The 21,162-nt window shown below is 43.3% G+C and overlaps 1 protein-coding gene across 1 annotated transcript in view; it reads left to right on the top strand.

Moving 5' to 3' along the window:
• Positions 1-1,666: 1,666 nt before the first annotated feature.
• The window catches only part of Bloc1s5 (biogenesis of lysosomal organelles complex 1 subunit 5), a 36,618-nt gene continuing 17,122 nt past the window's right edge, over positions 1,667-21,162 (top strand). The window contains exons 1-3 of the mRNA XM_038335128.2: positions 1,667-1,823; positions 5,968-6,050; positions 18,816-18,945. Coding sequence (XP_038191056.1) covers positions 1,703-1,823; positions 5,968-6,050; positions 18,816-18,945 — 334 coding nt within the window. The 5' untranslated portion in view covers positions 1,667-1,702. The remainder of the gene's footprint in view (positions 1,824-5,967; positions 6,051-18,815; positions 18,946-21,162) is intronic.

Raw genomic sequence — 21,162 nt, 5'->3', positions numbered from 1 at the left:
CCTTAAATAGGTGGATCCTTTAATTAGGCTCCCTGGAACTCACAAGAATTTTGGGGGTTTATGAAAACATAAGTTTTAGATAGCAGCATATTTATATCAGAATGACTGTGAGAGATATTTTTTTAAAGATTTATTTATTAGTGATGTATACAGTGTCCTGTCTGCATGTATCCTGCCCGCCAGAAGAGGGCACCAGATCTCATTACAGATGGTTGTGAGCCATCATGTGGTTGCTGGGAACTGAACTCAGGACCTCTGGAAGAGCAGCCAGTGCTCTTAACCTCTGAGCCATCTCTCCAGCCCCGTGACAGATATTTTTTACATAATGAAAAGTATCTTTAAGGCTATGAAAACATGATAGAGACTATCTTATTGAAATGTGTTTGGTGAGGCTGTCCTTTTAAATGACAAACCTCTCAGTTATCAAACTGCATCAGGGAAGATAAGTGCCCTCTACATATTGATTAGAAAGCTGGGAGGTGAAGTTTTGTATTCGTCCTTGCTTTTGGGTTTATTATTTCTTCTGCTAATAATCCCCAAATTCCTGCTTCACCTAGTCATCCTCTCCACATTCTCACACATCTCATTTCAGGCCCGACAGCAATCACTCGCCTCTTCTGGGAATGCAGTCCCCCATCCTGTTGTTTATGTTGCTTTACATTCCTCCTAAAGCACTGGCTTAGGTCCTTTAGGATGAGCGTTGTTCAGAAGATAGGAGCAAAAAAAGGGGGGGGGGGGAGGGATTCATAGCTAAATCCTTAGAAGCCCTGGACGAACAGGAGGTAAATGCCACTGGGAAGTTATGTATTGCTCTTTGTAAAACATGAATATTTGTTGAGAAAATGAACATTACCTAATTTATCACATATCAGCAGTTAGATGCGTGGCAACTGGATGCTTTTCTCTTCATTTCTAGCCATTCCAGCAGTCAATTCTTTTTAGAGTTACACATATTTTTAGTCTGTATAACAAATGATTGGAATTTTGTAACTAGGAAAGACACAGCAGGTATTTCTTTCTTCACATGATCACAAGTGAACCTGGTAAGTAACTTGTGAAAATGAGGCATGGTGGCAGAGGGCTGTAATCCCAGGTAGCAGGAGGATCCTCAGCTCAGCCTAACCCAGGATGCATAATGAGTTCAATTTAGGAAGACCATCACAAAAAACAAAACAAAGAAAACAAAAGTCACTTAACCTCTAACCATGTTGCTTCATTTGTTAAAAATTATGATCTATCTCCTCAGGTTGCTATAATGGCCCCACTGTGACAATTCATGTCAAAATGCTTTATAAAATAGTAGCGGCCAGTAACAATATAGAAAATAAGCATATACTACTACAGTTATTCTTCTGTACTCCACTCCAGCCCTAACCAGTGAGTTCCTGCGGGCGTAGGAAGGAATAACAGAAATAACTGTACTTTTCAGATTTTTCAGATCAACTTTTCTGTATTTCGAAATATTCTCTATTAACTTAACTTTCAGATTAATTTTCCGTATTCAGATCACCACTCAAAGCCAGCATCGCAGCCTCCGCTACACTCCGAGCGCCTTTCCGGAACCCAACGACTCCGACGCCCTGTGATGACGTAACGCCCCTCTGCCCCGCCCCCTCCCGCGCGTGCGAGCGTCAACCTTCCAAACTAGCCTCCTGGTTTGCGCCTGCGCAGCGGCGCCCGCGGGTGGGCGGAGCCGGCAGGCATGAGTGGCGGAGGGACCGAGACTCCCGTGGCGTGTGAGGCCGCCCACGGCGGCGGCGGCGGCGGCGGCAAGAAGCGGGACTCGCTGGGGACTCCGGGTGCGGCGCACCTCATTATCAAGGGTACGGAGTGGAGAGCGTGCTCTTCCGTGCGGGGTAGGGGAGCGTGCTGGGACCCGCCCCTCCCGGTGCTCCCTGGCCCGCCCGCCGCCCTCAGCCGCCTGGCCTGACCCTGTCTCCGCCCCACGGCCACTTCCCAGCCCTCAAGACCCACCTTAATGCCACCAGCGAAGGGCGCCCAAGTTGGGAATGGGAACTAGTTTGGGCCCCACACAGTCACGTAGTAGAGTGACCCCCTCACTACCCTCTTCCCCTGGCTCATGTCAGGGAGAAAGGACAACTCTTGGGAAAACGTCCTGAAACTCCCGTACCGATCTGACCTGTCTCCTCGGAGCCTTAGAAGGCTTCGATCTAAATTATTACAGTAAGTCAACTAGGTTTAATTCCTAAACTTCAGAAAGTCCCTGTCTCCCGAGGAAGGACCTCTTCGGTTGCATTTTCCACTGCTCCCTTTAACTCCTGCTTGCCCGGTCCATCTCACCAGCTTCAGCTACAGACCCGCACTGCGGGGGGAATGGTGTCTCATCATCGGTGTGGGTGTCCATTTTAATCTTACCAGATCTGTGGACAGCGCCACAAAGCTGACTGTGACTGTTTTTCAGGTTGTCTCTGAAGTTTCATTTGGAGTCAAGGTTAAGTAGTATTGTCTGTGTACTAAGACTAAGTAAGAATTATTTCGGTGTGCAATCCTAGTGAAGAATTTACTCGTTTTATGACTGTTGTTGGCCAACCGTCACTCCACACATGTTTTTCATCCTGCAGAACTTTGTACATATTAAACTATAACTCATATCACATCTCTGACAAAAATCTGAATTTGCTCCCGCGCCTCTGTGGAGCTGGGCGGCTCCACTCTGACTATTGGAAACAATGCTGCTGGAGCTGTGACTGTACAAACATCTTTTCTGAAGCCCCCTTGTTCGGTACTTGAGGATATATCTCCAAAAGTGGGATTCCTGGCTCATATGATGATTCTTTACACTTTTTGAGGAGTTGGCATTTTTATATTTGCTACACCATTTTCAATTCTCTCAACCTTACCACTTGTTACTTTCTGCCATTAGCAGTAGTCATTCTAATGAGTGAGAGATGATGTCCCTTGTGGTTTCGCTTTGCATTTCCTGGAATGTTTGCTGATAAGTGTGCTTCTTCTTGTGCACTTACTGACGACCTGTTTTTATAAAGATGACTATTTAATTCCTTTACTGAGTTAAAGTTCTTGAAATGTTCTTGGAAGGCAGATGTGCTGGCCATTATACCGTCTGTTCTGTATGTATATCTTTAGTGTCTTTGAGCAGGAGTTCACAGATATTTTCTCCCATTTCTCTGGTTGTCTTTCATTCTGTTGATTGTGTCTTTTGAGGGCAGAAACGTTAAATTTTGAAGTAGTACTGTACTGGAGACCAACCCAAGCCTCCCACGTGCTGAACAAGAACCATACCCCTAGAGGCTACATCACCAACCTCCTTTTCTGTATTCTTAGTTTGACACTGATTCTCAGCTCCACATTCAGGACCCAAACACACATCCCTCCCTTATGGGGTGCTGAGAGAGCTGCATATTTGTTTCTTCTCATCCTGCAGCTTTATGGCTCTTCTGTCAAAACACTTCTCTGTATCTTTGTGAGGAGATATTTATCTAGCTTTTATGAACATGCAGAGATGAAAAGATTATATATTTTAGTAACTTATTTGTATGACAAACAGTAAAAGAATACATAGCCTGGCTAGAATCGATTTCTATGGAAATCTGTATTTTACACATACATGATTAAACTAGAAGAATTTATATTTAATATTTAGGATGCTTCCAAACTGAATTATTATAATGGACTTGTTTTGTTATAGTGCCACCAGGTAGCATTATAACCAACTAGTGACTGTGGTAATGTATATTTCATGATATGTCCCTCTACCCATAGTTTTCCACAGTTGAGGTTTTAGAAGCGACCGTAAATTTACTCTGTGTAGAACTCGATTATCTCTGCAGAGTTAAAGTGCGCTCCTGCTATATCAGGCTGCAGAAGCAGATGTCTCCAAGCCAGCAAACCTTAACTGCTTCTCAGTCATGTGGAGAGAGACAGTAACTCATGTGTGCTGTGAGACTAGCACAGACAGCTTGCTCTGAGATACTGACTGGGGAACATGTGATTTGGGGACCTCATGGTACACGGTATGCTCTAAGTAGACGTCTCTGGTGCCTTAGGAACACAGCGTGCAGGCTGTCTCTGAAGCCTGGGAGCAAGCTGGTTAGCGTAAAGGTCAGAAGAATGAGGGCTCGGCCATTGTAGAGGAAAATTGGTATTGCATGAGATGAGTAGTTGGGATATAGAGTTCCAGGCCATGGCAACTGTAGGAGCCGCATCAGGATACCCGAGGCAGCAGGGTGTGTTTAGAAAACTGCAGGTGGTTCAGAATGGAGAACTTTTAGATGGACTTTCTGGAGCCGAACCAAATGTATGTGTCCTGTTGGCCAGTTGTGCTTCAAAGACTCTTGTGTTCTTGGGCTGCAAATAGATGCTCTCTCTTGAAAGCATATTCTTTGAACAAAGTCTATAAGCTCCTACATTCTATTGATCTTACACAGCCAGTTATAACTCTTAGTAGACCAGTGACTCCAGATCCTAATAAAGAACTCTACGTACTCTGTTGCGTATCATGTTTCTTAGACTTTCTAACCATAGAACTTCCTTCACTGAAGAAAACTTCAAATAGCTACTTATAGAAACTGTGGGTAATAACCTACTGAGATATTTAAACAAAAATTGTGCTTCTGTTAATTTTTTCTACTTAGATACATCCTAATAAAGCTTATAAAACATAAAATTGAAATGTTATTCACTTATAAAAATATAGGGAAGCTCTTACCAGCACATGAATATAGAACATACCTATTTTTATTTGGGCATTTAATTTCTCTGGGCATTTTGAAGTGCATGTCTTAAACTAGTTGTTTTAAGAAGAATGAGTAGACTGGCTTACCCAAACAGTTAAAATTCAGAATTTTTCCTTCATAGCTATGGCTTTTTCTTACCTAGTATAAAATGAAGAATACTTAAAATCAACCCTCACCACCCACCTTCACAGATAAATCACTAACAGGCTTGCTGGCCTAACTAAGGACATAGCTCCACAGTAGAGCACTTGCCAAAAATGTGCAACGCCCCAAGTTCAATCCCCAGTACTTAAAAAGTCTCGCCTTGCTCTTGGGCCGTCTGCGGGGGCCACTGGCAGTGGGACCAGGATTTATCTCTAGTGCTTGAACTGGCATCCAGGAGCACATTCTCTTTGGAGGGAGACCTTGCTCAGCCTAGATACAGTGCGGAGGGCCTTGGTCTTGCCTGGAAGTGAAATGTCAGACATTGTTGACTCCCCAAGGGAAGCCTTATCCTTTCTGAAGAGTGGGTGGGGGCTGGTGGTGGAGGAAGGGTGGGACAGGAGGAGGGGGAGAGAGTGGGACCTCTCTCTTAAATATATATATTTATATAATATATATATATTATATAGCTATATAAAATGAGAAGAGATTGTATTTTTTAAAAAAAATCTTTAAAAAATCTACCGTGCACTTCACTCTTTGACTTTCATTGCCCTCTTCTCCCTGATGTCAGCCTCTATCTTATATTTGGTGTCCCAGGGGAAGTATCATTTTGCATATCTTTAAAGTTTATGTAAATGGATTTGGCTCTTCTGAAGCTTACTTTTATTCAATATTATATTTGTGAGACTTATCCATGTTAATAGGTGCCAGTCCGGTATATACATTTTTATTCCCTGTTCACAATATTCTGTTGTGTATCTATACAGAGTGTTTCCTTTTAATTATTCTTATGATAGTATACATGCCTCGGTAAACATGTATAGCTATCATGTTCATGTTCATTTGTGTAAGTTTTTTTTTAGGTAATATATCTCAGCATGGAATTGCTAAGGATATATGTCTTTCAATCTGTTAGCTATTGCTAGATGGCTCCCAAAAGTAGTTCTACCATTTAACATAGTGGAAGTGGTGGGATTCCCTCCTGATCCATGGTCTGAACTGGATTTTAACCTGTTTTCACCCGTTCTAGACAAAGGGAAGAGGAAAATAGGCCAGGGGCTGCACAGGTCAATATGAATTAATTCTCCATTCTACCTTATCTTTCTAGATCTTGGAGAGATTCATTCAAGGCTTCTGGATCACAGACCAGTTACCCAAGGGGAAATTCGATATTTTGTAAAAGAATTTGAAGTAAGTATCTAACTTATTTTGTTGAAAAACATTACACTAATTGTTAATGACCTGCTACACTGAAGGGTAATTTCTGAGATTTAAAACCTGACTTTATTTTATGTCTTATTAAAAATATATGTAGTAAAAATTCTGAAAAGATAAAATGTACTTGCTAAGTCCAAGACCAAACAACAGGAGATGGGGCCACATTCTGGTAGCTACTCTAGACTATTTAGTGTTTGTCAATTGTAAATCTTTTCCCTATGAAATTAGATATTGTGAAAAAAAAAAAGTACTCTTAGGGATTGATGGGTCTGAATTTCCAGACGCATTTGTTGCATTTTTTTTCCTTGGTTGGAACATAAACAGTCAAGCTGAAACATGAGAACTCTGCTTGCCTCTTCCTTTCTGTTTATACCCATGTCCATGACCAAGCCTTCTACACATGACTTCATCTAGGAATTCCCGTTGCTTCTGACTGCTGTGCCTGTCTAATATCCAGTCAGATACAGTTTCACTCTGTCTCTCCGAGAAATCCAACAACATTGCACTTTTTAACATCCTTTGCCAGTTGCAGGATGACATTCAAGCATCCTTCTGTGACCTGCCCCTCCTGTAGCCCCACCACCTGCCGCTCTTCACTTTGCATGGGAGAACGTGCAGTCATGTTTCGTGTTATTCTACATCTGCCCAAGCATTGAGAAGTAATCTCAGAAGCTACTGTTAGATCGTGATTCTATGTCAGTTGAAGTTCTGTCTTCAGATGAGAATGTCTGAACCTGTCAAAAACAAAATCTCCCAAGAAACCCATAACCGCGCAGCAAGTCTATGTGCTCAACCCTCCAGATAGAGCCGTAGCACCAGCCAAACACTTTGTGGCCCAGTCGGTCCTGTAACTCAAAGCTGCCTAATACTCCACAAGGTTTTGAAGTTTAAAGACATGTGTAGAGGTGATTGTACCTCAGGCCTGTCTGTTACTTGTTTCTCATCACTTTGACCAAACACCTAACAGAAACAACAGAGAGAGGAAAGTTTATTTGGCTCACAGTTTAAGGAGATGCTTCTCAGCCTGGAGGGGAAGGCATTAGAACAGGTTGAGAAGGTGGGACTCTCCACACCCAAGAGGATCAAGAAGCACAGACAGGACAGGAAGCTAGTTCCGGCTGTAAGCCTCCAGGGGCAGCCTCAGTGAAGAACTTCCTCAGTGACAGCCTTCCTTCTCTAGGTTCACAACTTAAAACATTCTGCCAGCCCAGAAGAGTTGAGACACATGAGTGTGTAAAAAACATTTAATACTCAAACAATAATCCCAGGAATAGTTAGCAGTTTTCAACTTATTTATTTTATGTGGATAAGAACAATGTAGGACACAGAAAACCACTCAAAGGGTGTTATTACTTGTCATGTAAAAACCATTACCAATTCCTACAAACTTGCTATGATTCTTCAATATTACATGAAGATGTTTAAAAATATTAACTATTCCATATGAAATGAGGATATAATTATCCTTAAGCCCTAACTGAACTCACTGTATAGACCAGGCTGGCCTTGAACTCCCAGAAATCTGCCTGCCTCTGCCTCCTGAGTGCTAGAATTAAAGGCAGGCACCACCATGCCTGACCTTAGTTATCCTTTTTAAAAATGTGATGCTGTTTGTATAACTTCACAGACTTTCTAAGCCTACAAAAACAGCAATGTTACCAGCCATCTTTGAGGCCAGAATGTGCTTGAATATTCATTGCTGTAGTGGTCGTTCACTCTGCTGACAATGACGAATTCTGCAGTTTGTTTAAAAAGTTTAAAAGCTACCACACTTAACTAAAAGAAAAATCCAAACACTTCCTATGCCGACTCATCAACTCCTCCTCCCCTTTCTCCATAATTAATGTCAGCTGAATATTTTGTCACTGTGTACAAGACATCCTGAAGCTAAAAGGATGCCCACTGCAGCAGCAACACATCCAGCCTCACAGCACGTTCCATGGGCTACGGCAGAAGGCATCTTCACCACAGCCTCCACCACAAGCAAGGAGCATCAGCAGTTTGCTTGGTGTCTTGTTCTCTTTACAAAAACTAAGATATGTGCAGCTCAGGATTTCTGTCCTATAACCACGTAGTTAATGCCACCTTACAGAAATGCTAGGAACATCTTCAAATGCCTTGTCGCACCAACCAAAGTGCAGACTGAGGGGAACACGGAAGTGCCTTTTCATTTTAAGAATATTTGGATGGGCTGGAGAGATGGCTCAGCAGTTAAGAGCACTTGCTATTCTTGGAGAGGACTTGGTTCCAGTACCTAGCACCCATGTCAGCTCCAAAGGATCCTCCTCAGGCACTGTATTGATATGCACAGACACAAACACACACATAATTTAAAACAAAATATAAGAGGAAAATACAAATGTTTGGAGATGTGTATAACTTGGATACTTTTAGGATGCTCTGGACACTTGTATAATCCACTGACACTTTGAAAGACAATATGATCATGATAATTTTGTAATAAAACCTAACAAGGGTAATAGACATACCTCAAATAGATAGTTCTCTACTCTAAGTAGACAAAGAAATGCTTGTTGTTGTGTGTGTTTAAAATGCACCTTCTCTCTCCTCTTAATCTTCCTAGTCTACCTTTTACTGGGCAACCTTAGCAGGATCCTTAGCACCATCAAACTTCCCTTCGATTTAGATTTAGCATCACCCTTCCATCTTTCTTCAGCTTTGTGGCCTTGGTGATGTGTGGTGTATATGTATATGCATGCCTGGTGCTGCAGAGGTCAGAAGAGGGTGCCAAGTCCCCTAGAACTGGAGTTAGGGATGGTCGTGAACAGCCATATGGGTACTGAGTCAAGAACCTGAGTTCTTTGCAGTAGCAATGACGGCTCTTAACAGCTGGGCCATCACCCATCCCCTAGGTTCAGTTGTTAGTAACTCTAGATAAATAGGGATTATCTAGACCAATTCTCTCTACCTTTTCTCCATCCCCCTTTCCCACTGCCTCTTCTTCTGTTTTCCCCATCTTCTCCCCTCTCCTGTTTTTGTTGTTATTTTTGTTTTGCTTTGTTTTTTGAAGACTCTCTGTACAACCCACTCTATAGGCTACTCTGGCCTGGAACTCATAGAGATCCTCTTGCCTCTGCTCATGAATGCTGAGTTTAAAGGCATGTGCCACCCCAACTGAATTGTATCAGTATTCTCTTAAAAACATGTTTACCAGGACCTGGTAAGAGGGCTCTACGGGTCAAGTCACCTGCTGCCAAACCTAAGAACTTGAGTTCAATCCCCAGAACCCACGTGGTAAAAGAGAGAAGTGCTTCCTGTAAGTTGTTCTCTGACTTCCTACATGTTTGTGTGCACATACATGAACACACACACACACACACATACACATGAAAAAAGAAAATGTAAAATATTTTGAAAAAGGAAAATTCTAGTAAGTTTTCCACATTGGCCATGATAGATGTAACCATATAGAGAGGGTTAAACAAAATATGTTGAGCATTTGTGTAAGTCAGATGTCAGGAAATAAAATCGTACGATAAATAAAACAGACACAGACACATGGTGACCCACCCTCCAGGAAATAAGTCCTGTTTTGAGGAACTTCTCACTCAATGGTCTTTAAAGGACCCAGGAATGGAGTCTTGGCCTTGTTTGGTCTGCTCTTTTTGTCAAACACTCCGTCTGTTCCTTTCCCATGATGACCTCCCATGTTGTTCTTCCAAGGGCTCAGTGTAGCACAGATGCTCTGGAGTGTCAGGATCAGGATCTGCTCCTCTCTGTGTCTGCTGTTCCGCATTAGAAGGGAAAAGCTGGGGGCTGGGGACCACCTAGCTGTTGAAAGCTCTAACTGCTCTTGCAGAGGACCCAGATTCAGGTTCCAGCACCCACATGGTGACTCACAGGTGTCTCTAACTCTAGTTCGAGGGGACCCAGTACTCTTTCCTGGTCTCTGTGGGTACCAGGCACACATGTGATACACATACTAACAACATACTGGCAAACACTTATATATATGAAGAAAAATAAACCTTAAAAAAAAAAAAAAAAAGGCTGCAAGCAGTCCAGAGACGTGAGAGTCTAGCACCACTTTTAGCACATACAGACAGATGGCAATCAGTGTGCTAAGAAGCAGCTGTCATCTCCCGGGGTCCCATCTCTAGTGAGCCTCTCTGCATCTTCTCTTGTAAAATTTTCTCTGCAGAAGAGGGAATAAGTGCCACATGGTGGCAGCGTTTCTCAAAATTCCTCAAGTACTGGTAGACTTTGACAAGCTCTGTTTTCTTTTGTGTGTAAGAACAGTTGACAGCCTCTCTCCTGACTTTATAGCTCCCCCCTGAATTCCAGTGAACACGATGGGCAGAGCTTGTGAAGGCGAGCAGCCTATGTTAGGGTGCTCTCCCACTCCAGCCCTGCAGTGAGGGGTAGCATGGTGGTTTCCTGGGGAGAGGCTTTGCCCTCTAAGTCACTGTGTTGCTAGCTGTCAATGAGACATCATGGCCTTTCTCATAGAGAAGAGAGAGAGATGTTAGAGTTTCAGGAGGGGCTTGCAGGGCGGATAATTTTATGCATATTACTAGAAAGGGCTTGGCATACCCTCTGCCTTCAGTGCGTTAGTAAACACTTAATCACATTAGTAGGAATGTGTTTAGTTACTAGGAACAGATAGGTGGAAAACAGGCCTCAACAAGGGCTTATTTTTCTTGCCTAGTCCTGAGACAGATTTGGAAACTCCAGGGCTGGCATGGTGGCTCTATGATGTCAACTTCTTCCAGCCTCTGTCTCCTTGGCACTTTGCCCTTACACTTAAGAGTGGCTTTGGATCCTGAGTCATTGTGTCTGCAGGTTGTGTGGTAAAAGAGGGCAGGCAGGAAGCAGCAGTCAGCCTCTTTCAGGGGCACGTAACTACCTCAGATACAGTTCGGGTGTTGGTGGCATGGCACACAGTGATGCACAAGTTTCTTCAGCCCAGTGAAACCGAGTGAGAAACAATCCTTACAGACAGGAAGTGTCCAGCTGCAAACTCAGAATGTTTACAAGAAGGAATCCCTGGAGGTCCAGAGCTGCCCTGCTGCAGTTACAGACAGGCAGAGTCCCTGAGAGAGGACAGGATTCCAGGGACAGTGCCCTGCAGGGCTCGACAGGAGAGTGCCACAGAAGGGTGACACTGGAGCACAGAAAGAAAAATAGATGTTGGGGGGGGGGGGAGAATTGGAAAATAAAGAGGCCATCAAAGTATGACAGAAATGCTGTAATACAGGAATTGAAAGGAATCATGTTGATGGGTTTTAATATGGGATAGTGGCCATGGTGGTATGCTCTGTAATCCCAGAATTTGGAAAAAAGACAGAGTGATTGTTATGAGTTCAAGGCCAGCATGGAATGAATAAATAAATAAATTTATTCAAAAATGAATAAATAAACTCAAATGTGAGATAAACTGGTCAAGAAAAATCTCCTTAAAGACAGCACCAGCTAGAATTTTATAACGTTCCAGTCTTCAGCCATTTGGGGCCCACTAGCGTTGTGAGTGAAAGGAGTTGTGGCCTTGTTCCTCTAGGGCCATCCAGTTACATCTCTGGTATAAACACTGTAGTTACGATTACTAGGCATTGTCGTAAGCATGTTACATCAGCACTTGTTATTAATCAACTCAAGGAATTAATGTATGTAGTTTTATTCAGGGTTACATGTCATTTTATTGGTGCTAGGCATTGTGCCAAGAGATTTTACCCTGGAAATAAGATGGAACTTTGAGTGCACACATTACTCTAGCTTTTTCCTTTTGTGATTGATATTGATAGTGGTCCACATCAAATACATCAGTTTAAAAGCAAGCACATATCAGATATGAGGGCTCAGTGAAGAGACTATTTACAAGACCTGTGTAAAAGGCAAGCCACTTCCACAGGCCTCGTCATTATTTAGGCATATCCTTGTCATTAGTGGGCTGAGAGGTGCGACTGCTAATTCCCTTATAGAGCTAAGGCTGTACTTCAGTTGGTAGACTGCTTGCCTAGCGTGAACTTGGTCCCCAGGACAGCAAAAACCTGTATAATTCAGCACTCAGAAGGCTGCGGCAGAAGAATCGTATGTTTAAGGCCATTCTCAGCTACAAAACAAATTCAAGGCTGTCTTGGACTCCATGACGCCATTTGTCACAACAGCAGCAGTAATAACAATGCCGGGTGTGGTGGTTGCTGCTTATAATTCCAGCCCTTTGGGATGGAGGCAGAAGGGCCAGGAGTTTAAAATCAGCAACAGCTTCATAGTGAGTTTGCGACCAGCCTGGATTCTGTGAGACCCTGTCTCAAGAAACAAAAAAGCAAAGGAGGGAGGGAGGGAGAGAAGGAAAGCCTACCCAGAAAAAAATAGAAAAATAAATAACAACAATTAATTTGCTACAGAGAGTGATTAACAATCCTTTGTTTGACTGTATTTCAAGGGGATCCTATTACCCTCAAATTTCTCATGGACTGGGAAGAGCCTGTCCCCTGCCAGGAGCTACAGGGCTCTGCTCTCTTCCCTTTGTTTCTGCATTGAGAGACTAGTCCTCTGACTAATGATAAAGGAGTTAATTTATATAAGAACTGATGTATCTCCCCTAAACGTGATTCTTCCCAGTTTCAATGCCATCTGGAAACAGCAGCATTAATAGCATAGTTTTTAACTGCCAGTTTATTCTTCCTCTAATCTTGTCTGTGAGAACATGCAGCAAAACTCAAAACATGGTCAGCAAATACAAGCAACAGCAATAATAAAGCCAAGGCAAAATGGCTCCAGAATAGCAAATGGCCAAGTCATCCATAGCGTAAAAGTTTCTGTGGTGGCTTGGAAGAAAATGGCCCCCAAAGGGAGTGGCACTGTTAGGAAGTGTGGCTTTATTGGAGTAGGAGTGGCCTTGTTGCTGGGGGGTGGGGAGGCTTTGAGGTCTTCTTTGCTCAAGCTATGTTCAGTGTGAACGTGGTTCATTTCCTGTTTCCTGTGGATCAAGATGTAAAACTCTCAGCTCCTTCTCCAGCACCATGTCTTCCTGCATCCCACTATGTCCTGTCATGCTGATAAAGGACTAAACCTCTGAAATTGTAAGCCACCCCAATTAAATGTCTTCCTTTATAAGAGTTGCTGTGATCACGGTGTCTCTTCACAGCAGTAGAAATTCTAAGAAAGCATTCATGACACCAGAAATGCCAGAGGAAGTGGGGGGTGGGGGTGGGCAGAGGGATTGGGAAGGCCCTGAATGCTACAGACCCTCCAAGCCCCTCAAAATTCCCATCAAAGGCCTCTTTGGAAACCTTGGGCCTTTTGGAGAAGAACAACAGAGCCTAGCAGATGGAACCAAAGGCTCTGTCTCAGAGTGAGGAGGGAGACTCACAGAGTGAGTACCCTGGAGGCCACTCCACAGTGGCCACACTGTGGAGAAACTGGAGAAGCTGAAGACTGGAACATGGGGTTCTCTGCCTGAAGTCAGAAGTTGTGCCCATTCCTCCTTCCCAACAACAGAGGAAAACAAGTTCCGTCTGCTTTGAGCAGAGCTGGGTTCCTTGGAGGGTGCAGAGCATGCAGCTGTCCTTATGGAAGCAAAGTGATGGTGGGAGGAGTAAAGATCACGGCTGTTTGAACTCAAGCTTAAGGGACAGAAGAAAGATGTAGACAAAGGTAAAGCTGGAATCAGAAAACCTGTCCCAGTGATTGGGTAAAATGAACAGTAAAAAAGTAAGGGGAAAGAATCTGGGAAAATGAAGTTTTGTTTTTTGTTCTCTCTCTCCCTCTCTCTGTCCCCCCTCTCTCTCTTTCTCTCTCTCTCTCTCTCTCTCTCTCTCTCTCTCTCTCTCTCTCTCTCTCTCTCTTTCTCTCTCTCTCTCTCTCTCTCGTTTTGTCTTCTCTTGTATTTTTCAAGACAGAGTTTCTCAGCTGAGCTTCACCTTTCTACTCTTAGACCTGTCTGGCCAAGATCACCTTCCTCTGCCTTCTGAGGGCTGGGATTAAATGTGTGCTTCACCATCCTGGCTTCACCATCCTGGCTAGGGAGAATGAAATTTTTAACTTATTTCTGAAGTGAGAATTAAGCAAAGAGCCCAGGGAGGAATGGACAAACTGTCGTCCTAAAGTAGATTGAAAAGATTTAATGTTAACAAGAGAGGGACTCAAAAAGAAGGAATGCATACTGATGATGAGTACAGAAGACCCAAGACTGACAACAAGCCCAAGAAAAGATTACCAAAAAAAAAAAAAACCCACAAAACAGAATTCAGAAAAACTCTCCTTAAATTGCTATTGAACTCTTGTTGAAGTATGAACTACTTTCCAAGAAGTGTAATTCAGAGTAGCTGATGCTTGAGACCACTTCTAAAAGAAAGAAAAAACAAAACTTGGACTTTATAGGGGGAAAAAACTCCTCTGGGCATCCAGGCTAAATGAATAGGCCCTTTGTAAAGGGAACTGTTAGCAGGATTGTCTGTGTTATGCTAGAAAACAAAGGTATAATGACAGTGGGCTTTGTATCTAGCTGTCTGCACCCTAGCTGAAAAGTGACATATGCACTAGTAGGGTTGGGCAGGGCAAGTAGTCTTAACCACTGAGCCGCTTCTCTAGCCCTTCACTGGGTCTTACTCACGAGTGATAAAAGAAACATCTCTGTATCCTATTCTGTTTTAAAATGAATTTAAAGCGTATGTGTATATACTCGTGTGTGTGTGTGTGTGTGTGTGTATGTGTGTGTGTGTGATAAACACACTGTCTAGACATACCTGTGCATCCAGGTATTTGTATCCTTATACTTAAACCAATGGTTAGATACATTAAATATCTAACATGAAAGTATAAAAAAGGGTACATATAATTTTGAAGCCATGTAAATATTTTGTATATTTTAAAATACTGACTGTCAAAGATCAGTCCCTAAAGCCAGGTTACATATAAAGAAGCTCCTGTGTGGTTCTGAGTGGTGACAGTGTTACTCAGACATTCTTACAGATAACCCTGAGCACAGTGATTTGGTAGCTGTAGAGATGTATCTCTGTAGTCCCCACACTCAGGAAGCAGAAGCCGGAAGATTATGAGGTCCAGGCCAACCTGGGCTACATAGTAAGATCTTTTCTTAGACAAATAGTGATTTAACTGTACATTTATAGAATAATACATCTTCAGAACAAAAAAAATTCTTTTAAAAACATCTTAGTCTTTAGTAATCATGTTGGTGTTTTAATTTAAGTCAAAGAAAAGGGAACTGAACTGAGTATGTTGGTATTTTAGAAACTGGAAAGAAACACAATATATGAAAGTAATTTGAATTTGGTCAGTATGACCTCAAGATGTAATTTTTCTTTATATAAAAATTGGGTAATTTCCTAGGCCAGTCAGTCATGGTAGCTCATAGCTGTAAACCAGCACTTGGGAGGCAGAAACAAGAGAATCCAGAGTTCAGGTCCAACCTGTAATACATACTGAGTTCCAGGCTAGCTTGGGCTACAGAGGTAAACCCTGTCTCAAAAAGCAAACTTGTGAGCCGGGCGGTGGTGGCACACGCCTTTAATCCCAGCACTCGGGAGGCAGAGGCAGGCGGATCTCTGAGTTCTAGGCCAGCCTGGTCTACAAGAGCTAGTTCCAGGACAGGCTCTAGAAACTACAGGGAAACCCTGTCTCTAAAAAACAAAAACAAAACAAAACAAAAAAAAGCAAACTTGTCCCCTGTGTGTTAGACGTGGTAGCCCACCCCATGGCTGTGAGCAGCCTTCCCCCTCCCAATTTTGTCTCTTAGTGCTATCAGTCTTAGAGAGAAGTACCAGTTGAATGAGGACACGAGGTCATACCAAAGCAAAGAGCCCGATCAGGAAAGCCAAAGCTCACTGAAGCCACCACAGCTGGCTGGAACAAAGCTAGAGCACTGTGCTCCTCAAGTTTGGAAAGCCCGGGTACCAACAGAGTGTGCAGTGACTGAGATGCTCTGGGTTAAACCTTTGGGATGCGTGTAAACACAGTCTCCTTCTGATTGTCCTTAAATGCCTGGGAAATGACTTAGCGCTGTTGCTGCTCCCAATACCCCTGAGATAAGTGTCTCTCTGAGCCCAGGCTGGCCTAGAACTGCAGCTGAGGATGTCTTTGAACAGAATCCTCCTGCCTCTGCCTCCCAAGTGCTGTGATCACAGGCATGTGCTGCCATACCCAGTCCAACTTGTTACTTTTTAAATTGACAAATAAGGGAAGGAAGTTGTGTTTTTTTTTTGTTTTGTTTTGTTTTGCTTTGCTTTGCTTATATGACTGTTGCCCAGAATACTCAAATTGCTGACAAAAAGCAGTCTTCACTTTCAGTATCCCTGTTAGTAAATGAAGATGTCATGCCACCTCCATCCTGTTGCAAGAGTGGACATCCGCCTTTGAAAACTTCATGCAAACAATCAGACAACTCCTGAATCTGATTGCACACGTACTTCTAACTACTGACTTACAGGAAAGGGAACAGACAGCAGAGGATGCTAAATTACACCATGGAGAGTCATTCATTAAAACAGTCTGTGGGAAACTGCAGAACAGATGACTCGCTGCTTCTAGTGAATGCCAGGGGAAATGTGATAGAGGAGAAAGCTGTAGATTGAAAACAGATTAGCCATCTGCAGCATGTAACTCTTATTTATATTTTGGTTCGAGTAAGCTTGGGTGAAAAGAGCATTTATAGAACAAGGGACTGTGAAAGCACCACTATTTAGTGATATTAAAGAGTTGCTGCCTTTGTGTGTGTGAGACTTTTATTGTAGCTGTTATTTTAACTTTTAAGATTATCTTTATTTGTGTGCACCTACATTTATGTATGTGCACCATGTGCATGGTAGGTACCCACAGAGATCAGAAGAGGATGTTGCATTCCCTGGAACTGGGATTACAGATAGTTGTGAACCTCCTTGTGATGGCTGAAAACTGAACCTCAGTCCTCTGGAAGAGCAGTCAGTGCTCTTAGCCTCTCTAGCTCTGTATCTTTTATTCTAAGGAAAGGCATATGTTGAAATGTTTACAGTAAAATGGTATACTATCTAGAGTATGCTTCCCAGTGCCCTGGGGGAGGTGTGGTACATGGAGCTTTAGAGAGAAAATGAGTCAGTCTGAGTTGAGCATTGCTAGGGCTTGGCGATGGTGCGGGGCATTATGTCCTTTTCTCTCAACTTTTGTATGAGTTGTAAGTTTTTTGTCATAGAACAATGTGTAAAATATAAGAAACTAGCCACAGCTGCTGCATAAGCTCGCTCAGAATCCAACAAATGCTTCAGCAATGTAACTAATTTGTTATTTTCTTGCAATCAAGCTTAGCAACCTTCCTTTTTAGTTAACGTTTTGTTTTATATTAATTTTAGATCTACAGAACATTTTCAGGGTAAATACAGTGTTCTCGTGTATCCCTAGCCCATTTTCTCATTCCCAGTGTCTTATTTTACCACATTTGTAAAAACTGAGAAACAACACTGACAAATTGCTATTAATAAAAATCTAGAGTTTATTGTCCCTTCATCATCTTTATTTTGTGACAGTTGCTCGGTCTTCCATTTTCTTCCCTGACCACCACGGGTCTAAAGTACCGGCCAGGGTTCTGTAGCATGCCTCCCTACCTGCGATTGTCCCATTTTTTTATGATTAGACTGGGTTTATGGACTTGGGCAAAGAAAAGTAGCCTTGCAAGACGTCACATCCTGCTGCTGCCATTAGAGGGCTTTCACTGTGCATGAACCTGCCTCGGTTGGCCGAGGGAGCTCTTGCAGCTTCCTCCACTGTGGAGTGAAGTGCTTCATTTTCCTGTGCTATTCTTTGGAAGCACGTCACTCAGTCTAGCCCACACTCAAGTCAGGTGGGGAAGGTGGTTAAACTTTCCCTAGTGGGATGCTGAGACCACACAGGTTCAGTGATTGGCTGAGACTCACAGGACCTGGCATGAGGCTGTATGTGAAGCTGTGCTGTCACAGCAGAAGCAAGGGAGATGCCTGGGGAAAGATTTGAGAGAAACCAAACAGAAGCTTCCACAAGTCCTCACTCCAGGAGTGCTCCAGGGGAGTACGACTCCTCTGCAGCAGCTGTGGCAACGCTTGCAAACCAGAAAGATCCAAAGCCGCTGAGTGGAGAAGCCCAGTGTTGTCTGGCTGGTTGCACAGACATCTGCCGAGCATGGGTCAAGATGACACATACCTGAGGAAGCAGATATCGGCATTAACCACATTCTCAGTACAAGCACTTCAGGCTCACTGGAGTCCACTTCCAGCTTAGAGGTAGAGTCATCCCAGGGCAGAGACCTGGTTCTGAGGCAGGTTGCCAGCCTTGAAGGCCGGCACAGCCCGTCTAAGAACAGCTGGCCTTCACTGCTCATTTTTCTGTGTGGTAAGGTGTCTGTATATCATTACTTTGACTGCCGCTGCTATTTTGAAGAGAAAAAAGGCAATAATAAAATATGTAGCACATTATAACATAAGTGATATGGCAATAAGTGATTAAATGAATATTTAAGTCAGAGCAGGGCTCTTTCTACTGAAATATGTGGCCATGTAGCTCTTTGGTTGCTTCTCTTAACATCTCCCTCCACCCCCTGTTTCTGAACACTACTATGAAAACATTACCCCTACTGCGGCTTTCGGAGTCTTTCATAATAAAAATGCCTCCAGGTTTTCACCTCTTCTGCCAGAGAATTAAAAGGCAGTATGTGTGTTCCATAGTAATAATACACTAGTAACGCAAGCTCATCGGGGTGGGATACAAGCAGTGACTGCTGAGACCTAGGTACTACTCATTTACTTTTTCCTATAGGAAAAACGTGGCCTTCGCGAATTGCGAGTTCTTGAGAACTTGAAGAATATGATCGAGGAAACAAATGAGCGCATGCTTCCCAAATGCAGAGAGACCATGCAGGATGGTCTGGAGGAGACCCTGCAGAAACGTAAGTCCAGCTGCTCCCGCAGCCTTGATCAGATGCCCCCGTGCTCAGGCATATTCTCCTGAGTGTTGTTGATCAGATGCCCCGTGCTCAGGCATATTCTCCTGAGTGTTGTTGCGGAGGGGAGGAGAGTTACCAGAGGGCAACCCAGCCGCAGACAGTGGTTGTCCAGTGTCGTCACGATGTCGTTGGCATTGGTATCCAAAGGGAGATGTATGTACAGCATCTCATAAGATGCTTTTTATCTGTAAAAAATTTAAAATTTTCTCTCCAAGAAAATATATGATGACCAGGAAATGAGTTTCCTTTTCAAATGGACTTTGAGAGGTTTTGGTTGTTTCCAAAAAAAAAAAAAAAAAAAAAAAAAAAAAAAAAAAAAAATATTTATAAATGTTTATATTTTATCAATGTCAGTATTAAACAGAGAAGAACTAACAGACAAAAGAATATTTGTTAATGTTTTTTAATATTAGACTTTAACATAAAAGAAACTTGTTGCCGGAGTCTGATGTTAAAACTAGGCTTGCAGAATAGCATCAAGGCATTTCCTTAGATGTCTGCACTAAGAACTTGCAGCTTGCTCATGGAGAGATGATTGATTGACTAAAGCACAAGGTGGGGCCAGCCTGTGAGGGAGGGGGACGAAGCCAACCTGTGAGGGTGAGGCCAGACTGTGAGGGAGGGGGACAAAGCCAGCCTCTGAGGGAGGGGACAAAGCCAGCCTGTGAGGGATACAGGAAAGAACCCTCAGTTAGCAGTGCAATCTCATGAGGGTCATGTGCACTATGAAGTTGAAAATATCCCAAGATCACATTTGATTTCTTCATGTCAAACAGCAGAAAAAAACTTTAAAAAAAAATTGACATTAGACTTTTCACACTGCTTGTTCCCTACCTGCTTGTTCACACTGCTGCATCCTTAACCGACAAACAAGCATTCTAGGTAGTTTGCTATGGGGGATGGAGTTCCTCTGCACATGTGTGTACATGGAGGCCAGAGGTCAGCTCGGGTGTCTTTCCTTAGGAGATGTTCACCTTGCTTCTTAAGAGAGAGTCTCTCACTAGGACCTGGGGCTCTCTGAGTAAGCTAGACTAGCTGACTAGTGTCTGCCTCCCCAGTGCTGAGAATTTCGGGTGTGCCCCAATGTGCCTGGCATTTCTATGTGGGCACTGAGGATCAACCAGTTCTTCATTCTTGTGTGTGCTTTACCAGCTGAGCCCTCCCACCCCTGGTAACTGTCAGTTGGAATGCTCAGATAGGAACTGAGAAGAACTCTGGCATGGAGAACATTGCTAAAGCTGTTGAATAAGATACAGTGAGAAACGATGGGCAGTTGTGTGACTGATTTTCTCTTTAGACTGAGGTTATTCTGCTCTCGGGCCTTCCTAATGATGTCAGAAAGTTTTACCAATAATTTAGAATCTGAACCAAAAGTAGGTTTCCTTGACTGGAAGCATTATATCCTAGTGATTAGGAATCCGGCCTCTGAAGTATTCTGGGGCATAATGTTAGTGTGGGAAACTTGGCTGTGGCCATGAAGCTGTTCTTCGCTACCACAGGTGAAGCTGTTCTCCGCTACCTAACAGGTGAAGCTGTTCTCCGCTAGCCATGGGAGAAGCTGGGGCAGAAGGACTCTGGGGTTTTCTTGGGCTGAGTTTGCTAAGTCTCATGGATCCATTAGTTCCATTAGGAAATAATGTTGTACCTGCAAACCGGATAGTTTTAAGAATTAACCTGAGTCTAGTGTCATCCCTAGCAGAGTTATTTTGTAAAGCTCGGTGTTTTAAGTACGTGCTACCATGTTTCTTTTCACTCGGGTAAAATCATCCAAACAAGCTTCCACGGGGAGTATTTTCTCATCTAAGTAGAGCAGCAAAAGTGGTAGGTGTGTACTTCTGTGCCTGTCCTTAGAACCGTCTTCATCTTCTAGAATTCATGGTTGAGGCCCTACAGATGCAGACCTTGTTCACTTGGGCAGAGTGTCCTAGGGCTGGGTAGGCAGAGACTGTCAGGCCAAACTCTGTCTGTGCTCATCAGAAACCTCAAAAGGCACAAGAAGGCATTTCCTAAGGGAAGAACATCATAGCCACCCCGTTCTGAAGACACAAGTGTCTGTGTCCTGCTTACCGATTATTTAATAGGCTTCTAAATTTCAGCAGGTTTTCAAGTAAGGACAGGACGCCTGCAGGTTCCCTACTCATATAGCCAGACATGGCCACA

The sequence above is a fragment of the Arvicola amphibius genome, chromosome 6 (assembly GCF_903992535.2).
Source record: "Arvicola amphibius chromosome 6, mArvAmp1.2, whole genome shotgun sequence".
NCBI classification, from domain to species: Eukaryota; Metazoa; Chordata; class Mammalia; order Rodentia; family Cricetidae; genus Arvicola; species Arvicola amphibius.
This window is presented reverse-complemented; position numbering and strand designations above follow the sequence as displayed.